Source organism: Balaenoptera ricei, chromosome 7, assembly GCF_028023285.1.
Source record: "Balaenoptera ricei isolate mBalRic1 chromosome 7, mBalRic1.hap2, whole genome shotgun sequence".
Taxonomy (NCBI): Eukaryota; Metazoa; Chordata; class Mammalia; order Artiodactyla; family Balaenopteridae; genus Balaenoptera; species Balaenoptera ricei.
The window spans coordinates 121163949-121188989 of NC_082645.1; the positions used below are offsets into that span (position 1 = coordinate 121163949).

Consider the following 25041-nt stretch of genomic DNA (forward strand, 5'->3'; position numbering starts at 1 on the left):
CGTCAAAAATCTCTCTCTGTAAGAAGCATCTCTATCAGAGCCCTCTAAGGCGCCCGCACTTGGGTGGGGGGCAGGAGTGACTCTGTAAACGGCACCAGAACGGCTATGAGTCAGAACTCCCTCCTGGTGGTTTCATTAATAATTTCGTGCTCTTGTAGAGATCCTTAAATTCACTGCTCTGCTTCCTCGAGGAATAAACAAATACTGACTTTTTTGTGTTAAGCCAGAAAGGAATCCCTGGCCTCTCCCCTCCTCCCCGCCCCCCATGCACGGAGATGAAATAAGACCCAACACCAGGCCAGAATTCTGAGCCCACACGCTGGGGCTCCACTTCCTGGAAGTCTCTTGCAACATTTGAGCTCTGGGAGGAGGCAGGTGTGAGCCTCCAGCCACGTGTCCCCGCAGGGTGTGTCCCCCATGGCTGGAGGCTAAGGCGGGGGGAGGGCCACACGGCCCCTGCTGGGGAGGCTCAGCTGCAGGAAGAGACCTGGCCCGTGTGCCAGCCTCACCCCTCCTCACCCCCGGGCGTGGGCTTCAGCGGAGGCTCTTCCGAGGGACTCTGTCCTCTCCGAGTCCGCCCAGGCGCTCCACCTGCAAAACTGATGCCCTCGGAGTCCCGGTCAGGCCGAGACATCCACTCACAGGTCTGCGAGTTGATGCAGCCCAGAGGGGCAAGCCCAAACCCCTTAACCCAAAAGTGGGGGCCTTGGTGTTCCTGCCAGCATCTCCCCGAATCCCCTTCAATAGCACCCTTATCCCCTCACCACACACATAAGCGAACACCCCTGTTTGCATTTTCAAATGGGATGTGGCCGGGAGAGCAGAAGAGAAAGGTGGGATCCCGGGACCAGGGCCTGGCTCCCCAAGACCAGCGAGGGTGCAGCCTCTGTGCAGACACAGGGGTGCTGGTCACTATCCTAGGGATGAGGGTGATGGCGTGGGGCGTCAGGGAGAGGTTCCACCAGGACCAGAGCTGGGTCAGTGGGCGGTGTAGACCCTTCCCTCTGGGCAGAACAGGCTCGGGGTGAAGGCGGCATCATTTCCCACCCACGTGCAGTACGTCCGTGAGCGAGTTGGGTGTCTGCTTCATCTTTCTCTTTAAACTGATGCAGAGTTTTTAGAGTCACCCTAAACAACATCTGAAATGGGGGTGTATGTGCTTGTTCTACCGTTTTTCTGACTTGTGTGAAAATAGATACGAAACGTCTAAAATAAAAGCATTTGTCCTGGGGCCCCCAGAACCTCCCTGCCCACAATCCTGCACTTCGGGTGCAGGACGATGGGTCCCTTGTCACAGTCCTGTTACTACAGCCTCAGAACCCCCCCTACAAGCCCCCAGGGACACTGCCCTGGAGCTGTTGCCCACCAGCCACAGCAATGCCCCAGGGTGGGCCCTCCACGGGACCCTCAGCTCCAGGCCAGGGTGGCGTGGGCGCCTTCATGCTGATGACACGCTGGAATGGACAGTGGTCCCTATCCTTGAATGGAAACTGGGAAGACAAATTCTTTACAAAGAATCAGCAAAGGAAACGTTTCCGGTAGGTGAAAGAGTTCATGACATGAAGTTACAGAAGAAAAGCGTCTAAGCTCCTGGGTGATCTCTGTAAGTTGAACTGTGTCCCCCCAAAAAGACGTGTTGCAGCCCTGACCCCCAGAACCTTATTTGGAAATAGGACCTTGGCAGACGTGATCAGTCGAGATGCTATCACACTGGAGTCAGGTGGGCCGTCATCTAAGTATCTAGGCCCTGTGAAGACGGAGGACCGGGGTGATGTGTCTACAAGCCAAGGATTCCCTACAAACCACCAGAAGCTGGAAGAGGCAAGAAAGGATTCTCCCCTGAGGTTCCAGAGGGAGCGTGGCTCCTGCTGACACCTTTATCACAGGACTTGTGCCTCCAGAACTGTGACAGGATACATTTCTGTGGTTTTAAGCCACCAGCTTGTGGTACTTTGTTACAGCAGCCCTAGCAAGCTAGTACAGTGATTAAATAGAAATCTGGAATCATCACCTGAGGCCAAGCCCTTGTTTTCAGGTGAGGGGCTGGGGCACAGAGAGCCAAAGGCACACAGCAACAGGGGCAGAGCCGTGGTTAGAACGCAGGCGTCTGGCCAGGGGCCGGGGGTGAGCGGGGCGTCTGTGCTCTTCCCCCGAGGCCGCCCCCCCGCCACTCACCCACGACCAGCTCTCGCACTTCCTTCCAGTGGACGTGGCTGCCTGTCTCATGCAGCAGTGTCACGGTTATCCGTCTCTGGATGCCCTGCGAGGCACCAGGAGAGAAGACACGGTCAGATGTCCTGGGGTCCCTGGGGGGGGGGGTGTGCTCGAGGCTGGTGGGAGCAGCAAGCGCTTCGCACCTGGTGAAGCAGGAAGGTCCCCATGCACGGCATCCCGCCACGGTGGTCCACCACTGCAGGGATGTAACTGGGAGAGAGATGTGAGAGCTGAGGGCCGTGCCCCTCCTCCCAGCCCCCCACCCACAGCACACACACCCGGCCCCCAGGAGCAGAAGGGGTGAAAACAGGAAAACAGATCAGCTGCTCCCTCCAGCAAAGGTGGGGTGGCCCGGTCCGGGGAGACCAGAGTGCCACCACGTGCCACCTGGCCCCGCCCCTGGACCCCACCCTGCTCCACAACCCCAGAGGACCCCAGCCCATCCCCAGCGTGGGCAGCACCAGCCTTGGGACTTACTCGCCATTGGCCTCCAGCTCGCAGATCTCGAAGTAGACCAGCAGGTCGTACTTGCAGTGGCAGGGCCCGGGGCAGGGCCGCGTCAGCGTGCTGAGCTTGGTGGCGGGCACTGGGGGCGACAGGGGAGAAGCACACACTGGGAGGAAACTGAGAAGCCACGTGCCGAGGGCGCGCTCAGAGGGGAGGCCAGGGAGGGGACGCCTCAGAAGCAGTGAGGTCGTTGCCCTCCAAGATAAACCACCAGCGGACCCCTCCCCCGGCCCCAGGGTACGCCCCGCTCTGGGTACCGATGGACCTGGGAACAGACGTGACCGTGGGCTTCCCTGTGCCCAGCGGGAGGAGCACTCAGCCACACACACCTGGGCACAGGCCTCTGAAGAGGGCAGTACTTGAGCCCCACAGAAGCAGCAGGACAGAGGAGCCCTGCCTGCTCGGAGGCCACACGACCCGCCCAGGATCCTCTGCTACACCACCCTCACCCTCAGCCACTGCACCAGCCCAAGCACCTGCCTCCAGCTCAAGGGGCCCCGGCCCTCGGCTCCCACTGCCCTCCACAGCCCCTCCTCTGGGCCAGCCCAGAGGCCGCTCCTCCATCAAGTCCCACCTGAGCCCCACTGCCCCACTACAAATGTGCATCTGGGTGTCCCCCTGGAGGCTGCAGGGAAGGCCCAACAGCCCAGGAAACACAAGGGGCCAACCTAAGACCCACGGAGAGGCCACGAATAACGTCCGCAAGTGGTCAGCAGGCCCGGGGGGCTGGCGTGCATCCCCCTGAGGCAGCCTCAGGCCGCAGACCACCATCTTACGGGGACTCGGGGGCGGTAACGCAAGGGTCACCGCGGACGCGGCCCAGGAAGCAGCAGACGCACCTCCTGCATGGCCCCCCTTGGGCACCCATGCCGGGGACAATGCCCCCCAACCTCAAGGCGGGCTCCTGGGCTGCGAGGGCCTCAGCTGCACCGCCCGCCCCAGTGCTGACGCTCCAACCTTCTAGTGACTGTGTCCCTGGGCTTCAGCTTTTGTCGTGAGGGCAGGAAAACACCCCATAGCCCCTTTTAACTAAAATCCACCCGATCTCAAGAGCTCTTCCTCCTCCCACCTGCTCCTGGGGCTCTGGGTGCCAGGCAAGGGTGCTGACCGTCCGGTGCTCTTCGTCCAGGGGCCCCACTGGCTTGCCCACCACCAGCCTCAGCCTCCCGTGGACCAGCTTCCTGGTCTGCCTTCCACCCCAAACCTTGTCCATCCTGCGAGAGTCAGCTCAGATGTCCCGGCACCACTGAAGCCCCTGCCCCCCACCGTCGGCGCCGGGCAGCCTCACGGGACTCTGGGCAGGCACCACCTGACCGTTGCCCTGCTGCCCTGTGTGTGCCGAGGAGTAGAGGACGTCCCTGTACCTTCGCCCTGTGCCCCCCGCTCCAGTGTGAGCCCCTTCCTCCGTGGGGACCCCATGAGGCCCAGCAGGGGCAGGGTGGCCCCAGGAGGCCGGGAGAGCACCGACCCATCACCAGGACTGCGCTCGGCCTTGGAGGGGCCGCCTACACGGGCACCCACTTGCCCAGGCGTGCACCCACGAGGGCCCCGCCTACCTGGCTTGGACAGTGGCATGACCCGCGGGAAATGGCGGCGCGAGGGCCTCAGGGGGCTGCGGGGACAGAAGCACCAGTGTGAGGTGACCAGAGACTGGCGCCTGCAGGACCCCAAGCAGGAGCGGGCAGCCGAGGGCAGGGGCTGGCTGGGGAGGCTAGCAGGCTGCCGACACCAAGCCCGGGTCTCCCTCCTTCCCTCCCCCCCTCCCACAGGGCCTGGGCAAGGCCCGGTCTCAGGCCCTCCACCAGCTCGGAGTGAGAGGGGGGCCCCGCAGGACCCTAGAGCCCACCTGGGAGGCCCCACGAGGCCCCAAGAAGCGGTGCAAGGGCCAGGGGCTCCCAGGACAGGGCCCCCTTGGCACTCCCAAGGACAGACAAGGTTCCTGGGGCCAAATGCCCCGATACCAGCTCCTCGCTGGGCCCTCTCTTTCCCCGACACCCCAGATGCTTTGCTCTGGGTCCCTCATGTCAGCTGAGAGGAGAGATGGAGGTGGCAACAGGGGGTCCCATTGTCCCTGACGCCCGTCGGCTGTTCCCCCCAAGCTCCGGGTGGGGTGGCCTCAGAGGGGGACTCGCCCGACCCATCAAGTGAGCCCCCGGCAGGCTGCAGCAACGAGGGAGCAGACGAAGGGCCCTCATTCAGTCTGGGGAGCTGAGGACTCCGGGACACTTCGGCGGAGTTCTCGGGGGGCCACAGAAGCCATCTCCCCGTGGGCCACCCCGGCCTCCTCCAGCCCAGCACCCGGCTCCCCTCGTCCCCAGGATGCAGTCTGTGCGCAGCCTAGGCTGAGGTTCTGACAGCGACGGTCTTTAAGAAACCCCTCCTCAGTCCTCAGGGGTCATCTCTGACCCGCTCTGGGTCCTGCCGACCCGGGAAACCGGCCGCCCGTAGGCAGGGAGACAGGTGTTGGGAGGCGCACGGCTCTGCAGCCGCCACACCAGGCCCGTCCAGGGCACGGGCCGACCCTGCTGGCCAGGAGGTGGAGAGGCCCTGACCCCCATGACACCCTGACCCCCCTGACCCGGGGCCGCTGACCTGAGCACGTCCTTGCAGAGGGGCGGGAATGGGTGCTGCTGGTAGTGACCGAAGACCTCGAACACGATGGGCTGGCTCTTGATGTACTCGATGAAGGACTTGGTCACCTCCACTGCGATCTGGAGGGAGGTGTGGTCAAGCGGGGGAAGGAGAGGCACAGAGATAAGTGCCCAGCCTCCACAAAGGACCCAGCACTCCAGGCCCAAATTGGAGACCCCCAGCCGGGCTGACCTCTGCCCACGAGGGGGGGCAGTGCTCCTTGCCTAGGTCTGTCCAGCCCACCTGTCCTACCGTCACACTCCCAGTGGACAGGCCACCGGGCAGCGGCCCTAGGGCTCGCTCCCCAGGACAGATGGGGCTGGGGGCCACTAGGCTCAGCTGCTCTTTCAGAACATGGAGCTGGAGGGGCGTCTGTGATCCGCTCTGACCCTTCTCGGGCCCTCGCCCACTCACCAAGAGTTATGGGTTGAATTGTGTCCCCCCTGATTCACATGCTGAAGTCCTAACTGCCCCCCGCACGCATGTTTAGAGACAGGGTCTTCACAAAGGTGATCAAGTTAGAATGGGGCCCAATCCAACATGACTGGTGTCCTTGTAAGAAGGGGACGTTTGGGCACAGGCACGGATGAAGAGATGACGTGAGGACACAGGAAGAAGATGGCCGTCTACGAGCCAAGGAGAGAGGCGGGGACAGATTCTCCATTACAGCCTCAGAGGGAACAGCCCTGCCCACCTGGATCTTGGGCTTCCAGCCTCCAGGGCTGAGAGGTGCTAAGTCTTTGCTGTTGAAGCCCCCAGGGTGTGGGGCTCTGCTGGAGCAGCCAGGAAAGGAATCCACCAAGCACACCTTCAGACCTGGCGTCACTTCACTGCCTTAGAAACCATGGGAGCCCCTCTTCCCTGAGGGTCAGGACAGGCTATAGTCCGCAAGGCCCTTCTGAGCAAGGTCCCTGTGCCTGCTTAGGCCACACCCCCACAGCCGGGCAGCCCAGGGTCAAACTCACACTCCCTGGCCTGGCCCCTGAGGCCTTGCCACCTGACAGTTTCCGTCATGGCCCCATTTTCCTGCCTCACACCAGGAAGTCCCTGCTCTCCTGACAGCCTGACTTGGAGACACTCCCCGGCCTGGAGCTTTCCTGGCCTCTCGGGCGTCTGGCCGGGCATCCTGCAGCTCTCCGCGTGCCCTGCCCCGGCCTCAGCCCCAGCACCAGGCCAGGGTGGCCTCGCCGGGCACCCCAAAAACTGCTCATCCACATCTGCCCAAGGCTCACTGCAGGGAGCCCTCGGGGGCTCTGATCTGCCCCCACCCCCAGTCTTAAACCCACCAAGGCCCCCAGTGCCCAGGACAGGGCTGGTGCTCAAAAGAGAGAGAAGCAGTGACAAAGAGAATGAATGAAGCTCAGGGAGCCCGCACAAAGCCCCGGCCCCCAGGAGGGGCCGATCATGGCAGGGGAGAGGGGGGCTCTAAGGACGTACGTTTTGGACGTGGTAGAAGCCGAGTGGGGGCCCCCTCCCCGTGTTCTTCAGGGGCTCCGTAGAGAAGGCCTCGTCATGGCGATGGATGAAGCTGTGAACGAGGAGGAGATGTTTGGCGGGTGTGGGGCCTGAGCACGGGGACCCACAGCCTCCAGGGGGTCAGCAGGTGCCCCCCGCACCTTGCCGAGACCCACCCGCACAGCCCGGCCCCGGTACAAGACTCACTTGAACTGGCAGAAGATGTCGGCGTATTCGGCGGAGATGCTGGACGCCTGCAGGACGGTCACGCGGAAGGTGAAGGTGCTGCCCAGGCCGAGGTGGTCCAGGGCGGCATCCAGGGGTCCATCCAGGGCGGCTTTCTCGGGGCTGTCCAGGAGGCCCTCCGGGGTCACCGCTGCTGGGAGCCAAGGGCAGAGGGGCATGGCGGGACCCGAAGGGGCTAGAGCCCGGGCTCAAGGGCTGGGCTTCACCACCCGTGCCGGCTAAGAGGCGGGGAGGGGGTGGGGGGGACGAGGAGGAACTCCAGGCCCTCGCGGGGCTGGGCCGTGTCCCAGAGCCTGTCCCAGCAGCCGCGGGGACCCACCTGAGCAGGTGTTGTTGTTGACCTCATCGGCCGAGGGCCCCGCGTCAGCGCCCTGGCCCTGGCCCTCCACGATCCGCAGCTCCTCCTGGGAGGTCCCTGAGCGGGACATCCCCACCACGGGGCAGGACTCGGACTGGAACTGTGTGGGCAGGGGACAGAGTCAGACAGAGCCGGCCTGGGTGCGGCCACTAGAGCCGCGTCGAGGACCGGGAGCCTCGTTCCAGGCCTGCCCTGCCGTGGGCGGCAGCCACCTCCCCAGACCTGTCTCCCATGCTGTCATGGCCTATGTTAGTCTACCAAGTGGAAAAGGAAGGTGGGAAACGGTCTCTGGCCTTAAGTTCTGTCCCCTCTCCCCAGCCAGTACCCCTCCCTCAGCTCCTCCCCGCCGTGGGCAGGACGCAGTGAGACTCTCCCACTGGCTATCAGGGCCCTGGCCAGGTACCCCGCCACCAGGTGCCCCCATAGCCTCTGCTGCCCCGTCCATGCCCCCCGTGCCCCCGCATTCTCTCCCCGATGCCCTCTGCCCCTCCTGTGCGCCCCCAGCATTGACGACCCCTCCAAGAGGGACTGCTGGGGGGCTCTGGGCCCAAGACCTCAGAAGCACTGAGGTTCAGGGTGGGGCGGTGGGTGGCCGGGTGGTGTCAGGTTAGGAAAGGGCCTAGAGGAGAGAGAAGGAGCTGCCCGCTCCGGGGAGCACCGAGCGGGACCCCCCTCTCTGCCCTCTCGCCTGAGAGCAGAAAGGGGAGCCCTGGAAGAAAGATACTGTCTACTGTTCCCCCGAGTGAGGCCCGGAGTGCTAAGGTCGGGCTGGAGGCCTGTCTAGTGGCGTCCACGGCTGCACCACCCTTGAACGCTACCTTCTCAAAATGCTGGTCGTCAAAGGAGATTTTGGCGGTTCCCGACTGGCGGACGCCGGAGCCGTAATCAGGGGCCTCTTCGTCGGCTGAAACGGGAATGGAGCAGGTGGTCAGGGCCCAGCTTGCCCCCCGGTGGGAGTGGCAGAGCTGCCCGGTGCGGGGAGGGCACGGGAACCAGGACAGGTTCTGACCCACTTTGGGGGGAACCCCAACACTGTCAACTGGCTCTGGAAGAACGAGGGCACCACCCTGGGCACACTGACCCCCAGCCTGTGATAGCCCAGGGGCCAGAGGCAGCCACGTCCTCGGCACAGCCTGCTCTGATGGGCCCGCGAACTCCACATTTTCAAAACAAAACCTTCAACCCCTGCCCCTCTCCCCCCCCCCCCAGCCCCGCCCACCCTCCCCCACCTGTCCTGGCCCAGACTCAGATACTCCAGCAGAACCCAGGGGCCCTCCGGGCCCTACCTCCCCCTCAGCAGGGCCTGCCCCACCAGGTCCTACTGGCTTCCTCTGGGAATCGCACCTGTCCCTCTGCCGCCACCGTCACCCATCTGGACACTCAGTGTCCCACACGCTCTCACACCCCCTCCTTCACAGAGTTTGGGATTCCCCGCTGTGCTTGGGACAAAACCCTAACCCAACCCTATTCCTGCTGCCTAAAGGACCCCAGATCTGACTTCCCCCAGACTCCCTGGCCCCCAAGTCCAGCCACTCTGGCTAAATGCCACCCCAGCAGACTTCACAGACCCCAGGGGGCTCCAACTCTCTGTTCCGCGGCCTTGTCAGGGTGCTAACACCACCATGCTCTCCACCCTGGCTGCCCGAGGGGCCGTGGCTCTGTCCCACCATCACCCAGGGCTGGCCCAGGGCCTGTGCACAGCAGGGCTCCGTGTTGGGAGACTGGATCAGCCGACCCCTGCCATGGTCGAGGGCAGGGGCAGGTGTGACTTCTGAGACCGCTGAAACAACACCCTGTGGCTTTGTAAAGTTCCCTCTCCTCCACCACAGCCACTAGACAGGGGACGTCAGGTGTGGCCCAAGCACAGACATTGTCGACCTATAAAGCAGCCAGCTCAGTGGGATCCACTCAACAGGGCTGAGCGGGTCAGGAAGGGCCAAGGAAGAACCCAGGGAGGACAGAGCCCCCGGAGACTGCAGGGGCAGTGTCCCCGGAGGGATGAGGGTGGCACTAGATGTTCCCAGCATCCCTGTCACCTGGCTCTTCCCTAGAGCCACCCTCACCCCCCACCCCAAGCTCCCCCTTCTCAGCTGGGTCCCCAGGGGCCTCGGCACCATGGTGACATGACTGGGAGGTGCTGGAAAGAGCACCTGGAATGATGGGGTAGTGAGAATTTGGCGAGGGGGGGACCAGACATCCAGAGTGGGGTCGCGTGAGCTGTCCGGTGGGAGTACAGGCCACCCAGGTTGCTCACACTCCGAGCCTCCCTGTCTCGGCCTGGAGCCACTCCGCTGCCACACACTCTGTCTGTCCTGCCCGGTTCTGGCCCCAGGGTGCCTGGGCTGCTGAGACGTGTAGAGGAAAGAGAGTCCTGTGGAGGCGCCAGGGGCCCGAGGGCAGAGAAGGGAGGAACGGACGTTACAGTGCGAGCACCTGGCCCTCTGGCCGAGCGCTCCCACATCTGTGTTCTCCAATGATCTCTCCACATTCCTGCCGCTAAGAAACTTCAAAGTGGATGCCATTTTCCAGGGAGCAAACCCAGGCTCAAAGGCGTTGTGTGGCTGCCCACGGCCAGGAGGGGGTGCTGGGAAGGTGACTAGGCAGTGAGAGGGGGGTCTGCCTCTGCAGTGAGGGGGGCTGTATCGCCAGGCCCACGGTGGAGGGGGGTGTTCATGGCCTCTGGGGACACAGGCCAGCACATAAGAGATCAAGGGGTCTAAAGGGGGCAATGCTGGGGAGTCAGGAAGGCTGGGGGGCTGCAGTGGGCAGGGCCGGAGCTAAGGGCTACAAGTCTGTGCGCCTGCCCTGGGGCTGAAATGGCGGTGGAGGGGGAGTGGCGGGGGGCACCTCTGCGCCAGGCTGGCTCCGTGGGTCCACCTGGGGCTGCCTGGTGGGAGGCCCAAGCCAGAGTGTGCTCAGACAGCCCTGGGCTCGGCCTGCACAGCCCCGGAGGCCCCAGCCGACCAGGAAGAGTCCAGGAGGCCAGAGCCAGGAGCCGGGCAGCAGGGGCGTCTCCCACAGGGAGAAACAGAGGAGGCCAGGGGCCTGGGTGGGGCTGGATGCACGCGGACCACCATGTGAGGCCCGCAGAGGTCTCCCCACCCAGGGGCCCCATCGGTGAAGGGACAGAGCCAGCCCGGGCTGCCCCGCACGCACCTGAGATGGCCTGGACGGCCACGCGGAGAAAGCCCTTCACCTCGCCCTTCTCGCTGACGATGGCCACACGGTGCACCAGGGGCACGGGGTACAGCAGGTTGCTCAGGTACACGAAGGCCCTGGGGGGAGGCAGAGGCCGCGGTCAGGGCCACCCCGCTGTGCGCTGTGACAGGCGGCAGCGGCTGCACGGCCCGGGCTCACGACACAACACTGCAAAGCAGAGCGAAGCGGGCAGCCAGGGTGGCAAGCAGCAGGGCGGGTGGGCAGGCAGGGCACTGCGCTGGGCGGGGTGGGGAGAGAGGGGTCCTCGGCCGCAGAGGAGACAGGAAAAGGCGCAGGGACGGGGGGCACGGGCGCCGGCGGGAGCAGAGGCTGTGGTGAGGGGGTGGGCCAGGGCGAAGCCCACGGCCTGAGCAGAGAACAGCCGAGGAGGGAGGTTTCAGCCTGCTTCAAGGAGGAGGACCTGGGACCCGCCTCGCTGACCTACGACCCTCACGCTGGTGCTGATGTCCCCCCCGCCCCCATCTCCCCACCCGTTTCCCAGTGGCCCCTGACGCTTGCTCACGGACCCCACGACGGAATACGCCTCATGATTCCCTCTGAGCCCCTCCAGGAACACAGTGGGTGGGAGCTCCATGATGTCAGCAAAGCCAGGGCACCCCCCCCTCACCGGGGCCTGGGGTCCGGCTGAACGGAGCCCTGAGGACACCCCAGAAACCGTGGCACTGCCTGGCACGGCCCCACCAGCTTCCAGGGTGCCCAGAGCGCCCCCTCTCCTGTGCAGCTCAGCTGTGCACCCAGCTAGTGCCAGCACAGACGGGACAGAGGCCACGTCACCCCGGCGGTGCCCCTCTCCCTGAGCCGGCCAACGAGTGGGAGTCACATGGGCAGCCAGGAGAACAGGGGGGTCCCTGGAAGAGCCTGTGCTGCCCCGCCGGGTGGGCGGTCTGCTGTGAGCATAGCTCCTCACCATTCGGGGCACCCTCCTTTCGGGGGGCACCCTTGCCTCCCACCCTGCTCTGCCCTCCCCTCCAGCCCAGAGGAGCAGACCTCGGCAGCCCTGAGCTCTCTGGGCTGGGGGTCCAGGGGGTGGTCCTGGGGGAGGGGCACGGCTTGGGCAGGATTTGGACAGAAAAGGGTGGGAGGCGCTGGGGAGGAAGTGCAGAGAGTGGGGTGAGGGAGGCCCAGGGCCTCGGCCAGGGATGGGGGGAGGTGAGAACACAGGTGAGAGCAGCAGGGAGGACAGTGGAGGGGAGGTGGGAGTCTGCTGGCCAGGTGGGCGCTGGCACCAGGTGCATGGCCGGTGGGGGAGGTGGAGCTGGGAGGACGGGAGGAGAAGCGTGTCATCCCAGTCACCCTGCCCCTCTCCCAGGCTGAAGCCGCTGGTGTCACCCCACGCTGAGAGCTCCAGGGTCCCCACTCTGGACCCCCTGTGGTGAGAGGCACGGGGAGGGGCCCTTCCCCGGGGGCCCTGATTACAGGCCCTGGTGTCCCCTCTCAGCTGGGCTCCTGATCTTGCCGTGTCTTCCCGCCACCCTCCCCCCGCAGGAGGTCGGAAATCTGAGCACCGTCCTGGCTTTTATCTCAGATCTATGAGTTCTACCTCAAAACTCTCTCTGAGATCCGCCACCCAGCCCATCACCCCTGGCCTCCCTCCCGCTTCCTTCACGGCCTCCACAGCCGCCAGAGGGGACTCGAGGCGCGACCAGACCCGCACCCGCCGTGGCCCCCAAGCTCTTTGCATCCAAGAGGCACCTGAGCCCCTGCGGCAGCCCCGCCCGCCCCGCTCAGCCCCGCTCTGGCCCCCGGCGCCCATCTCCCTGCTCCTGCCACTGCCCCCAGCCGCTCCCATCTCCGCATCCAGTCCGCCTTCTGCACGGCTCTCCCTGTTTGTCTGAATTCACTAGTAGGCCCATCTCTGTTGACTGCTTTTCGCTTTCTGGGCACCCACAGGCCAAGGCAGGCCCCAGTCAGGGGAGGGTGTGCTGCCTCCCGGGCCTGAGTGTTATCCGGGCCGCCCTCCTGGGGCTAGAAGAAGCCCCTCTTCCCCAGCACAGTGCCCCTTCCTTCCACGAACTCTTTGGGGGCAGCGTGTAGGTGGATCGCGCGGCGGTTGGCGGGGGCCTGGGGCTCCACTGCCCCAACCACCCACTAAGGCGAGCCCCAGCCCTGGTCCCAAGAGGACACTGAGGCCCAGAGAGCGGAAGCCCTCGCCACAGCAGCAGAGGGCGCCAGCAGGCAGGGGCCGACCGGGGTGGGCTGCTGGCCTCGCCCAGCACCTGCCTCGGGACGGGACGGCGGTGGCCTTCCCTTGCCGGGCACCTGGGCTCCTGGCCAAGGGCCTTTGATTGACATTGGGAGTGGGAAGGGGGCTACCATGAAACGAGCAAAGTCATGAGGTCCAGAAGGGGAAACGGAGGGGGCCCAGGACTCAGGCCGTGGGAAGAGGTGCAGACCCTGCTCGGCCCCTGCACCCGGAGGCCTGTCCCCTGGGTTGGGGCACCGCCCAGCCACCCCACCCTGCCTGAGAGCGCTTAGGGAACTAGGTAGGACAGCCCCAAGCTGCACGGCCAAGTCAGCACCCACCCTCCAGCAGGTGCAGGACCTCTTCCCCAGGGCAGGACCCCTTCCCCGGGGCACTGCCCGCTGCAGAAAGCCGGGTGTCGGGAGGTTCCCAGGAGCCCCAGGCACGGCCGAAGGGAGGGGCCGCGGCCTGCCCACTCCACCCGCAGCCTACAGGGAACCCACAGGAGGACCCTCAGGAAAGGCGGGGACACCTCTGGTTGTGGGCTAGGTGAGGGCATGGTGCCAGGCATGGGGGTGCTTAATCAGCACAGCTTGCCCAAGGGAGAGTTTAAGGGCTGTCCAGGGCCACCTGGCCAGAAGGGAAAGCCAGGCTCAGGGCCGCTTCAAAGCCCCCGGCCCACCCAGGGCTGCCTTCCTGAAGGGTCAGGGGGCAATTCCACAGGGGTTTCAAGCTCCCAGAAGGCCACTCACAGCACCCTGGAGGCGACCCGGGACCGCCCCTGAGGGGCAGTAACGGAGGGGCAGGAGGTTATCCCTCCCCTTTTGAGTCCGCAAAGGCCAGGCCAGAGGGAATCTGAGGCACTGCACAGAGAAGTAAACTGAGGCAGGCGCCAGACCCAGCCCAGGTCATAGGCGAGTCCAAGGCAGGCGGGCCCCCTCCTGGCTCCCCCCCAGGGCCTCACTGCTCCACCAACCTACTGTGGTCTCCTGGGGGGCGCTTTCTGCCACATGACCCACCCGTGGGCACAGACGCCAGGGTCCCACACATCAGAGGGGGCTGCGCCCCTCGCGTCCCAAGGCTCAAACAATCCCATTGGCAGCCCGCGAGACTGAAAACTCCGGTGAAAAAACCGTCTGCGCCTGCCCCTCCAAGCTCACGGGGGAGGCACTGGAGCCCCCAGCACCCTGGGCGGCAGGTGCGCCCGCGTCTCCTCCGCTCACATCCCAACACAGAGACCAGGGCCCCCTCCAATGACACATCTTATTTGGATTGGCTACGTCTTTCTCTCTTAGGGGCACAACTACGGTGCCGGAGAGCTAAGACGTCATGCTAGAGCTGGTGAAATACGCCATTCCTGCCCCATTTCACAGGTGAGGAGATGGAGGCTCAAGGACATTAAGGAAGTTGCTGGCAGCAGAGCCCCAGCTGGGATGAGACCCCACAGGCTGGCTCCTGTGCGGCTCCCAACCGTGTGGACACCACGCTCCGTTCCCCACCGGCTTAATTAATGCAGCTCATTAATTAAGTAAATCAAGCCTTTCTTGATCTTTCAGGATTTCCCCAAGTGAGAGGGGCAAGAAAGCCCAGATACTTCTGGCACTGAAAACCGCCAGGGCCGGGGGCCCCGAGGGACCCCTTGGTTGGAGGTTGGGTTTTACAATGAAAAAGACGCCTGGAACCCACGGCCACGCCCACCCTCTCTGAACTTCGTTACTCGCCTGTGGACGGCCTGCTCTCACGCTCGCTGGGGCGCCCAGGTGGGTTCGCGTGCAAATCCAGCTGCGGCTCTGGGGCCGGTGCTCCCAGAGGCGGAGGAAGCCACACTGCATACTCTCTCCTTCCTGCTGCCCCTGGTCCCCGTCTGACCGGTGACAGTGACCGGTGCACTCATCCAGGAGGGACCCCTGGGGCCCAGCAGCCACAGCCCCTGCTGGCAGCACCAGCCTCGAGGGCAGGGGGCGGGGGCCGGAAGACCCCAGGCCCACCCCGCCCGGCAGCCCCAGAACTTGAGGGGATGGGGCCCACGCTGCAGAAGCTGGGCCTCCCCCTCACTGCCCACCAGGTGCCGGAAACAACCTGACGTCAGCACCCGCCCCCCTGGGCCAGAACAGCCCAGCCCTGTCCAGAGGACCCTGCCGGCCACGGCGCACCTACCCGCACACGGGGTGGCTCGGAGCCTCGCGGGTGACGATTCGGGCTGAGCGGCTCGGCACGCAGAGCGCACCCAGCTGGGAGCTGAGGGCTCGGCCTCGCCAGCCCAGATGGCACAGAGCGGACACGGCGGGTCAGTGCTTTTCCACCCAGAGTCTTGAACACATCCCTTGGGCGGTCGCCAGTCCCCCTTCCCCGGGCCCCTCCATCCCAGACAGTCACCCCCTCGCCTTCCTCTCTCTGCAGCCCACCCGCCTTCTGAAAGCCACGGCCCGAGCAGGGAGGATCATCGGGGAAAACTGAGCCCCCAGGCCCACTTCCTCCACCTGGATTGGCCCATCTCACCTCCCAGTTCACTGGCACCCAGACCGCCAGAGGGAGAGGCCCCCTGGGGGGCTGACCCTGGACTTGGGTGAGGAGCCCCGGGTCAGGACGGGGGAGGCCCCTGCCAGGGGCCCTGTTCACAGAGGTGAGGGCACCTTGAAGCAGGCTGAGACCCGCCGGAGAGAGAGGAGGTGGCAGAGCCGGGGCTGAGTGTGGGGCAGCGCTAACCACGAGATTGGTGAGGTGCAGACGCATGCTGGGGCCCGGAAAGCCTGTCCGAAGGGAGACAAGAGTGGGCGCCCCAATTTTGCTTAAGCTTTGGAGAGAGAGCCAGCAGCTACCAGAGGGAGAAAAGGAAACCAAAGACGGGGTCCTTCTCAGGGCCTGGGCCTGCACAGCTGCTGCGCGGGAAAAGCCAATTCTTGCCAAACCAAAAAGATCAGGACGTTTCCAGATGAAGCCCCTCGCAGACGGCCGCCGTGGGGAGCTGGCCTCTCACTCGTGGCTTTGGTTTGGCTTGGTGGTTTTGTCACATCCCAGATCCACAGAGGGGGGAATGTCGGAAGGACCCAGCTCTTTCCGGCTGAGACTGCAAGAGCCCACCCCCATTTCTCCCGGTGTCCTCGCCCCCGTGTGCCCTGACCCCACGCCTGCCTGGCACCCGGCAACCCTGGCCCTAGTGGCCGGGCTTTCCGAGAGGCCTGCGTGGAGCTGGCCCTGGGGCCGCACCTCCCGCTCGGGCTCAGCAGAGCAGGAAGCCCGGCCGGGGCGTCTCGGAGAGAGCCACGCGGTTCTGTCCAGTGGGCCAGCATCTCACACTCAGGGAAGACTAATCAGAATAAATCCATGACGCGCCAGCTGAGAACCTGCTTCCTTCCAAGAGGAACCAGTGGGGCCTTCACTCCATCACCCGCACCCAAGGGCTCCCAGTGCAAACCCCGCTATCTGGGGACCAGCCTCTGTCTTCAGCTTTCAGTACTGGTGCTCCAAGGTCAAGACTTCCAAAAACTTCCATCAGTCTAGCCCAAGGAAGCAATCTCAAACTCCTAAAGAGGTTGCTGTTAAAATTATCTTACACCTTTGCGTATATGCAAATTCAGTTTTTGTGAGCTGAATTTCCTACTACTACAGCTAGGTTTCTAGGCCTTTCCTTCACCTTCTCGCTTACATTCCATTCCATAGTAATAGACATAAGGATGGACTGTATACGCCCAACCTGCCTGCAGGGCGGGGGACCCCGCTCCCCCCCTGAACTTGACCTCTCTCCTCTGTCCAGGAAACTGAATCATGGGCTCCTCTGCAAAGGGCACTTTCCCATGAGGGCACGCAGCCACCGGCACCGTCTCCGGCACTGACGGCCTGGGGTTCAGGAGGGACAGGACGCCCTCACCTTTAGACAGAGACTGGCTCAAGAGAGGCCGGGCTGCCCGGGACCCAGGGCTTCAGAAGGAGGCCCTTCCACTGCCCGGGCGCCTGCCCTTCCTTCCGTGCCCCCCGGGCCGGCCGGCTCCAGCTTCTGCTGCTCCTCCCACAGAGAGGGCAAGGGCCCTGGGAGCAGACCAGGACCCGCCATCTCTTTTGGAAAACAGCGGAGGGAGAGAAAGCCACCCTGGCTAGATGCATGGCTCCACCTTTCCAAATGCCCCCGCGGGCCCTGAACGGGCGGGGGCCTTGCTCTTCCCGGGTCCCGGAGGCCACTCTGCGGAAACAGGCCCACCTGTGCGGAGCCCGTGCCCCAGGGCACCCTGCCCTCCTCCACCACTGGGGCCCACCTCTCCCCGCCGGGCCCCTCCAGGAAGGCCAGGAGCCCTCGCGCTCCCTCACGCCCGCTCCTCGGGGAGGCCCTGCTCGCCGGGGGTCACGCCCTGACGGCGGTCAAATTGTGCCCGCAGCAGTGCTCCTGTGCAAAAGAGCTGGTTCCTTCCCAGCATGCTGTCCTCGACCTCACCAACCTTCCTACTAAACTGAACAGGGGGGGCCGGTCGTAAAACGGGTCCCGGCCGTCGCACAGCACGTGCTCCGGAAAGACGTCGTCCTCCAGGTCCTCCTCCTCCTCCTCCTCCTCCTCCTCCTCCTCCCCCACGCTCTGCTCCTCAGCAGGCTCGGTGGCGTCGGAGTCGGGGCTCGAGAAGGTGGGGGAGGGGGTGAGAGCAGCCATGCGCTCGCTCATGCATGTGTTGAGAAGAGGGTAGCTGTTGCAGCCAGAGATGACTGAACTGGGGTTAGTACGACAAGACAGAGAGAGGTTAACGCCAGCTCCTGGGGGGCGGGCGGGGCGGGGGGGGGGCTGCCGAGGAGATCCCAAACCAAACACACAGACCGTCAAGAATGCTGCCTCGACGGGCAAGAGAGCCAAAATGCCCGGTCCCCAGGCGTGGGAAGACACCACATGGGGGGGGGGTCAGTGTAAAGCTCCGGAAGGTTCCGGAGGGCACCGGCAGGTATGATCCTGGCCAGGTGTGGCTGAGGTCGGTGAGGGCCTCGGGAGCCTGGCCGCGTCGAGGCCTCAGAAACCATGCCCCGTGGGGGGCAGGGGCCGGGTGCAGCCCCCGGACCAGGAGACTGGGGACAGCAGGCATGGACTCAGCTCTGGGAGGACACGGCTCTGCCTCCTGCTCGCACCCCACCTGAAAGCCTGACCGAGCCTCACATTCACACACACGGACAGCTGTCACCTGACGGCCGTGGTCCCGAAGTGGGGGTGGGTGGCGATGCTGAGACCCCCTCCCTGGTCAGGGCCCACTGGTGTGTGGAGAGGACTGGCCAGGGGGCTCAGACCAGGAAGGACCAGGGCCGGGGAGTCGGGATGGAGAAAGGCATCTGGCCGGCCCCCTCCTCGTGTCAGGGCCGGGGCCCAACCCCTCGCTGCCCCCCACCTTCTCTCCATCTCTCAGCCCAGGGAGAGGGAGGCGCCTACCTGCCCACAAGGCGGAACCAGGGGAAGCGGTCGTAGAAGGGGTCTCCACCAGTCACCACGTTGTCACAGTCCTCGATGACGCTGGAGGGCACCTCGGCCGCCCGGTCGTACATCTCCCGCATCAGGTCCAGCCGCTGCCTGCAGGGCAGAGGTCAGCGTGGGCCCGGGCGGAGCATCCTGGGGTCTCAGGCCCAGCCCGGCTCAGGCCACAGCATCCTGCTCAGGGTCACCCACGGCTCAAGCTGGTTTGCCAGGCGGACCCTCTGGGGTCCTTGGAGTCGGCCGACTGTGGCCAAGGGGCTTGCAGTTCGCCACACGTTCCTCTCAGCCCCCGTGATGGCCATGGGACGTCAGCCGGGGGGGTCAGTGACCAGCCACGCTCAGGATGGGGCGTCAGGGCACGGAGCCCCGGAAGCTCGGGGAGCAAAGGATGAGTGGTGAGAAGACACAGGAAACAAAGCATTTTAGAAGCTATCCCCCGGAAAACCGGCAGGTGGTGGGAGAGACGCAGACGTCTCCCTCGGGGGCTCAGGTACAACAGGAGGGACGTGGGGGGGGACATCCGCCCTCCAAGAACAGACGGTAGCCCAAGAGGACGGGGCAGGGGCAGGCGCGTGTTCGTGAATGCGCGTGGGTCAGTGCATGTGCCGGGGGTGGGGACCTCATAAGAAGGGAAGGCGTCTGCGTGTGAGGGTGTGTGAGTGGGACGGAGTGCGTATAAACGTGTCTCCGTGCGTGAGCGCGTCTTGACCACGTTTTTCGTTCTCTGTTTCTCATGACGTTTCGACATCTCTGGGGCCTGCCCCAACAGTGAACAGCCTGTGGGTGAGCCCACCTCCACACAAGCCACCCCACCCGCCCCTTAGCCGACTCGCACACAAGCCGGTTCCCCAGCCCTAAATCGCCCGGGGACAGCCGGGCCTGAAGCCCGCAGGCGTTACGCTGACCAGCCACTCCTCGCTGTTCACCCTGCCCCGCTTTGCCCATGAAAACCTCGTAGAGGCCGTGGCGAGGCCCTCCCCTCCCTCCTTTGCCCCCGGACAGCCCTGTGCCCACGCGCCTCTCGTTTCTAGGGGCACTTGAGCAACATTAAAATTGTCTTCAGTGGCAAAAAGCCGTCCTGTCACCTTCACCCAGGAAAAGCCAAGCGCACGTCAGGGTGAGCGTGTGGGACCTGAGGTAGAGCCGTAGGGCAGACACCTCCCAGGACACCTGGCCGTCCTCCCTGGGCCCCCACCCAGCCCTCCTCCACCCCCCCAGGTGGAGGAGCCCCCAGCTTCCTGCAGCGCCTCACCCGCCCCTTACTCCAAACTTTGCCACTGCTCTGGTCGAGGAGAATATGGATTCTATAACGAGGCTGGAGTAAGTAGGAACTTATTTTTTTTCGTCTGATTTTAAAAGATATCAAAACAGGAGAAAAAGCTGCCTGGACACGTGAGCCCCGTGCATCCCACGTCCACCTCCGTTTCAGTGGCCTCAGCCCAGGCCCGGGGAGCAGCCCCGCCCCACTGCCCACCGCACGGCCCACCCGCTGCACCTGAGTTTCTCCAGCGTCCAGTAGTGGGTGGCCCCGTTCTTCTGGTCCTGGACTTCCACAGCCACGATGGTTCGGGGGAAAGGGCGAGTCTCTCGGTCTTTGGCGGCCTCTGGGGGCAGCAGGTCAGGCGGCAGTGGGGAGTACAGTGTGTCCGTAAGGAGGACAAACTGGAACTGGACCTGTGACCGGTGAGGAGGACGCCCGTCAGCCCCAGAGAGGGCGGAGCCTGGCCCTGGAAGGGCCTCTTTCCCGCTCCGAGAGATCCCACTGCCTGTCCCTCAACTGTTCCCGGAACCTTCCCACCGGCCGCCGAAGAGGAGGCTCCACCTGCCCACCGGCCTGCCTGCGTGTCCCCCTCTGTCAGTCTCGGGCCCCCCCTCCAACTGCCCACCCTCCTCCTGGGGGCTGCAGGTCAGGGGGTCCGCCCCGCCCTCCCGGGAAGCAGAGCAGCCTGGCACCGAGGCCCGGCAGGAAGCAGGATGGGTGACGCCCGCCCTCCGAGGCGCAGACAGCGGGGGCAGGGGCAGCGGCAGGGGCCCACCTTCTTCTTGAGCTCGACGCTGATGGCGTTGGCCTCCTTGAGGAAGATGGCGTTGCCCCACAGCAGGTCCCGCAGGGACGTGAACTGGTACCATTTCCACTTCCGGAAGGCCCACAGCGCCAGCTCACACTCCCTCTCCGTCCACTGGACTGTGGGGAGAGGCGCACGTGGTCATCACGGGGCTGGGGGCTCGGGGCTCGGGTCCCCACTTTCACACTAACTGGCAGCAAGCTCTGCTGCAGGGAACGACCCTTGCGCCCGAAAGAGGCCGCCAGCTCCACCAGTGTGAGCGCCAGGGTCCTGAGAGTCGGGCTGGAGCTCAGCAAGGACCTGGGGGGCAGCAGTGGGGCGGGGGCAGGAGGGCAGACTGGGGCTTGTCCCACACACCCTCTCGGGTGGACGAGTCCAGACGGGGGAGGCCTGGTCACGTTAGCACAAAGGTCCCGACCAGCTGACCGGAGGCCGAGCTGGACGTGAACACCCTGCCCCTAAGCCATCCTCGGGCCCCGGGCAGCAAGAGGTCAGCCAGTGGGCCGCCCAAGCAAACGTTCCCACAGCGGGTCCCAAGGTGTGGAGCAGAGACATTGTCCGGGGAGGAGCACCAGCCTCCATCGGGCAGGACAGGGGTGAGTGGACACAGGGCACCCCGCCTGGGAGCGCCCACCCCGCCCCGTCCTTCTCGTGCTCCAGGCCGCCCCCGCCACAACCAGCAGGCGTGTGCACACACGTGTGCGTATGCACAGGTGCTTTCCTGCTGCAGCACAGCCTCTTAAATCCTGCCTTCAGGCCAGGGACCCCAGGGCAAAGCTGCCAACCAGCTGACCTGCAGGGAGCGGCCCGGGGCCGCCTCTTCCCTGAGACCCCTCCCCAGCCCACCTCCACGCCGGACGAGCTCCCTCACCTTCATCCCCCGGCTCCTCCTCCTCCTCGTTCACCTCCGGGTAGAACCGGGCGCCCATCTGCTTCTGCAGGGCCTCCAGCTTGCTCTCGTAGTCCTGGGCACAGACGCAAGGCCTGTGGTGCCACGTGGACACCAGACCGTCCCCAGCCCTCCCACCCGGGCCTGGGCCCAGGGCGCCCGGACGCAGCCCCACCGCAGCGAGCGCTCGGGCAGCCAAGCACAGGGCCGGGCGAGCAGGGACCCTGGGTGCCCTGAGCCCCGCGAGGGGCCTGGCATGCGGGCCGCCCTCACCAGCCTCTGCTGCTCCAGTAGGTAGGTGGCCTCCTCGCGCTCCCGGCGGTACTGGTCCTCCAGCTCCTGGAGCCTGTAAGAGCGTGCGGGGGTGAGAACGGGCCGGGCGACGGCGGGTTCGGGGGGCGCCCTGGCGGCAGCCCCTGGGGCCTCACCTCTGCTCCATCTCCTGCTTCATGTCGATGCCCTGCTTCTCCAGCAGCTCACGCTGGGCGAAGGCCCAGTCCACGGGCTCAGCGGGCGTCTCCGCGCAGGGCGTGCGCTCACGCTCCTGCCTTGCCTGCTCAGGGTGGTTGAACCGGAACACATGGCTCTTTCCCATGATGATGCGGTTTCCTGGGGGACGGAGGCGAGGCCAGAGTTGGTGGACCTTTGGCCTCGGGTGGTCTCGGGGGTGAGAGAGGGGAGGAGAAGGGAAAGAGGAGGAATGCAACTGGGGTCCTAGTGTTGCCCACCCCTGGGAGGGCCTCCAGCTGCCAGGAGCCGGCCCCCTGGGTCCTGTGCCCACTGTCACCCTCGCCCCCGCCGGGGGGCCACCTCCTCCACCAGGACCTGAGCGGGCCTCCTCACTCTCCCTGGTTCCACCCCTCGGCCCCTCCTTTCAGTAGCAGCGATGTTGGCAAAACACAGTCCTGGGGCTTCTCCACGGTCCCGTCCTCTCCACAGCCCCACAGGTACCACCCCTGGGCCAGCCTGGCCTCCTGCTCCTGTGCCCTGGGCCTTGGCACTCCCCTACCCGAGGGCTGGGGTTGGCCCCCTCTTGCAGGGCCCCCTCCTGCCGGGAGCTTCCCTTCCCATCTGTCCCACCGACGGAAGCAGGGCAGGGGTCTGCGTGTTTCCAGAGCCAGGGTCCACCCTGTCTGCAGGACCCTCCAGGGCACACCTGTCCCATGAGGGCAGTGCCTGCTGTCTCTGGATAGTCCTGCCGGTGGGGGTCTCTTTGGACGGCCTAGTTTCTTTCCAACTTTCTCCAGGAACCTGAGCTCTGCCTTGAGGCCTGCAGAGCTGGTTCAGCCCCTCTACCCACAAGAGAACCCAGGCCTGCAGGCTGGTCCTCCCCAGGCCTCCCTCAGCTCCACCTCCAGCTCCCGAGTTCGGCCTCCCCTCCCAGCCTGGGCCCTGCCCCGAGCCCGCAAACACCAGGCCCCATCGTGAAACAACAGGGGGGAGAAGGAAACTCTGGACCTGCCCTTGCCCAGCTCAACCGCCCCATCTCCCCACACTGGCTGCCAGGCGAGGACGCCAGCCACTGGCAGCCACACGAGGCCCATGAATCCAGGACGCGCGGTGTGTCCCTCCCTCAAAACATCCCTCGGGACCCCAAAGGCAGGACCCTGAGTCCTGGAAGCTAAAAACAAGGCCCTTCAGGGTGGCCGGAGAGGTCTGGACGTCAGGCTGCCAGGCGTTACCTCCTAGGCCTCCCATCCCCTCTGCACCTCCAGTTGGGGAAGGGGAGGGTCCCCCTCAATCTCAGCAAAAAGTCACCCCAGCCAAAGTTGACACGATGGTCAGTGCTGTGTGTCAGTTTGGCCGGGCTGGGGAGCCCAACGGTGCACCTACAATCACGTGACCTCAGGACAGGAGACCACCCACCGTTACACAGGTGGGCCTCCCCCCGTCGGGTGAAAGGCCTCAGGAGCTAAACTGAGGCTTCCCTGAGGAGAAAGTCCCGCCTGTGGATTTCACACGCGCCTGTCCAGCCCTCACCACCTCCTGAACCAATTCCATTAAATAAATCTCTGGATAGATGGACAGACAGACATATCTCCAGGTGTGTTTTAGAACGTGAGGATACGAAGCCGGGGGCCGGCGTCCGGAGGCCGGTGCAGCGCGCACCCCGCTGGCTGCTCCTCCGTTCCACACCGCGCCAGTCCCACCGGGGCTCTGGGACAGGCGCCCCACCGCCCGGAATCCCGCCTCGGCTGGCCTGCCGCGTCGACTCAGCGCCGCTGGAGCAGCCTTCTCCCCCTCAGCGCCCCGGGCCTGTGTGCTGCCCGGCTGGTGGGGGGCGGATTGGGGTGCCGCACGAGCAGGAGGGGCGCGCGTGCAGAGCGGGCGGGGCAGGGGCCACCCCTGCCCCCACTGTACCTGACCGCAGGACACTGGGCTCCGTGACTTTCTTGCCGTTGACGTAGGTGTCTGCCCCCTCACAGGGCTCCAGGGTCACCACGGCTACAGGACAGATGGGGGCACGGAGAGGAGGACCGTGAGGGGCTGTCCTCCTGGCCGCGTCCCTGTCTGAGCCCAGCAAGCCCCACTCAGGGTCGGGGGCAGGGGGCACGACCCACCTGGCCACCTGCCACCCAGGCGCGGCCCCCGCCAGGCCCCTCTCCTCCCTGTGGCACCTGGCTTGGGCCTCGAGAAGCCGGAGGGGCCTCTCAGCCCCTCACAGATGAGGAAAGCGATGCCCATTTGGGAGGCTCACGGGCCCAAGTCAGAGGTGGGGAGGCCGTGCTGGGTGACCGCCCCGTCCTGCAGGGTCTCCAGGTGGGATGGAAAACAGTGGCTCACATGTCCCCAGGAGTCCCAGAGCCCCTCCTGGCTTTGTGCCCACCCACCGAGGGGAGAGAGAGCTTCGGGGACAGAATTCTGGGAGAACCAACGTCCGCAACACTGTTTAAGGCCACCACCCTGAAGGGGCCTGGTCACAGCGGGGACTTTGGTCACTGGTCTGCATCCCAGAGGCTGTCCAGACGCCTGCCCTGATCTCGGGGGCCGTGGGCACTGGGACAGCCCAGCAGGTGCCTTCTCGAGAAGGAAGGGTCATGCCCAGAACCGGCAGTGGGGACGGAGGCCCGAGGGCAGGCCGGCCAGGGAGATGGACAGATGGCCGCTCCCAGCCCACGGGAAGGCGTGGCCTAAGAATCACCGTCCCTTCGATCCAGGCTCAGTGCCCTCCCGCCCGTGAGCACCCGAACCAGCCCCCTGTGCAGGGACGGAGCTGCATGTCCCCAGCCCAGCCTTCAGAGCACCTTTCGGGGGGGGCGGGGGGGCTCCCGGGACTGAGTGGGGAGCCAGGAGGGCGACACCAGCAGCGCCGGGTAGGGGCGGGGCCGGGGGAGGCCATACCTTCACTGCCCCCTCGGGAGTCGCTCCGGAAGACGCAGTGCTTCTCCTTGATGAAGTGCCCGCTCAGGACTATGTCCTGCCGCTTCTCTGCGCCTTCCCGGCCCACTCTGTGTGTGTGGTGCGGTCATCAGCGCCGGCTGGACCCACGGCACCACGACGCCACCCACTGGCCTGCCTGGTCCCCCTGCAGCCCCCAGGATGCCCAGCTCTTACGGGAAATGCCTGGAGAGCACAAGCGGGGGTCCGGGGGACAGCCCCCCAAGCGGCCTGGCCTGGGGGAGCCACACTGCCCAGAGGGGCCCACAGCACCCCTGCCAGCAGATGCCCGGGGGCTCAGCGACCCCTCAGTGGGGGAGCCCACCCCTCCCCTCACCCCGCCGACCCCCACCTGGTGATCCCATCCTTGATGTAGTAGAGAAGGCACTCAGACATGAGCGGGTCCTCATTCAGGTTGACGAGATGCGGCGTCTGGGGAGATAGAAGGGTCACCTGTTT

The 25041-nt window shown here is 65.2% G+C and overlaps 1 protein-coding gene across 2 annotated transcripts in view; it reads right to left on the reverse strand.

The window, feature by feature from the left end:
- Positions 1-25041, reverse strand: part of KIF1A (kinesin family member 1A) — a 92279-nt gene that overhangs the window by 20739 nt on the left and 46499 nt on the right. Inside the window, exons 17-36 of one of the 2 annotated variants that reach the window (XM_059929121.1) lie at positions 24935-25014; positions 24547-24653; positions 23566-23649; positions 21633-21813; positions 21478-21550; positions 21187-21280; positions 20286-20434; positions 19745-19923; positions 18208-18345; positions 17243-17506; positions 10568-10686; positions 8230-8315; positions 7373-7511; positions 7015-7183; positions 6790-6880; positions 5314-5432; positions 4278-4333; positions 2692-2800; positions 2358-2424; positions 2176-2260 (exon numbers count right to left, since the gene is read on the reverse strand). In XM_059929121.1, the coding sequence (XP_059785104.1) occupies positions 2176-2260; positions 2358-2424; positions 2692-2800; positions 4278-4333; positions 5314-5432; positions 6790-6880; positions 7015-7183; positions 7373-7511; positions 8230-8315; positions 10568-10686; positions 17243-17506; positions 18208-18345; positions 19745-19923; positions 20286-20434; positions 21187-21280; positions 21478-21550; positions 21633-21813; positions 23566-23649; positions 24547-24653; positions 24935-25014 (2389 nt within the window). The remainder of the gene's footprint in view (positions 1-2175; positions 2261-2357; positions 2425-2691; positions 2801-4277; positions 4334-5313; positions 5433-6789; positions 6881-7014; positions 7184-7372; positions 7512-8229; positions 8316-10567; positions 10687-17242; positions 17507-18207; positions 18346-19744; positions 19924-20285; positions 20435-21186; positions 21281-21477; positions 21551-21632; positions 21814-23565; positions 23650-24546; positions 24654-24934; positions 25015-25041) is intronic. The other variant, XM_059929119.1, reaches the window with a different exon arrangement.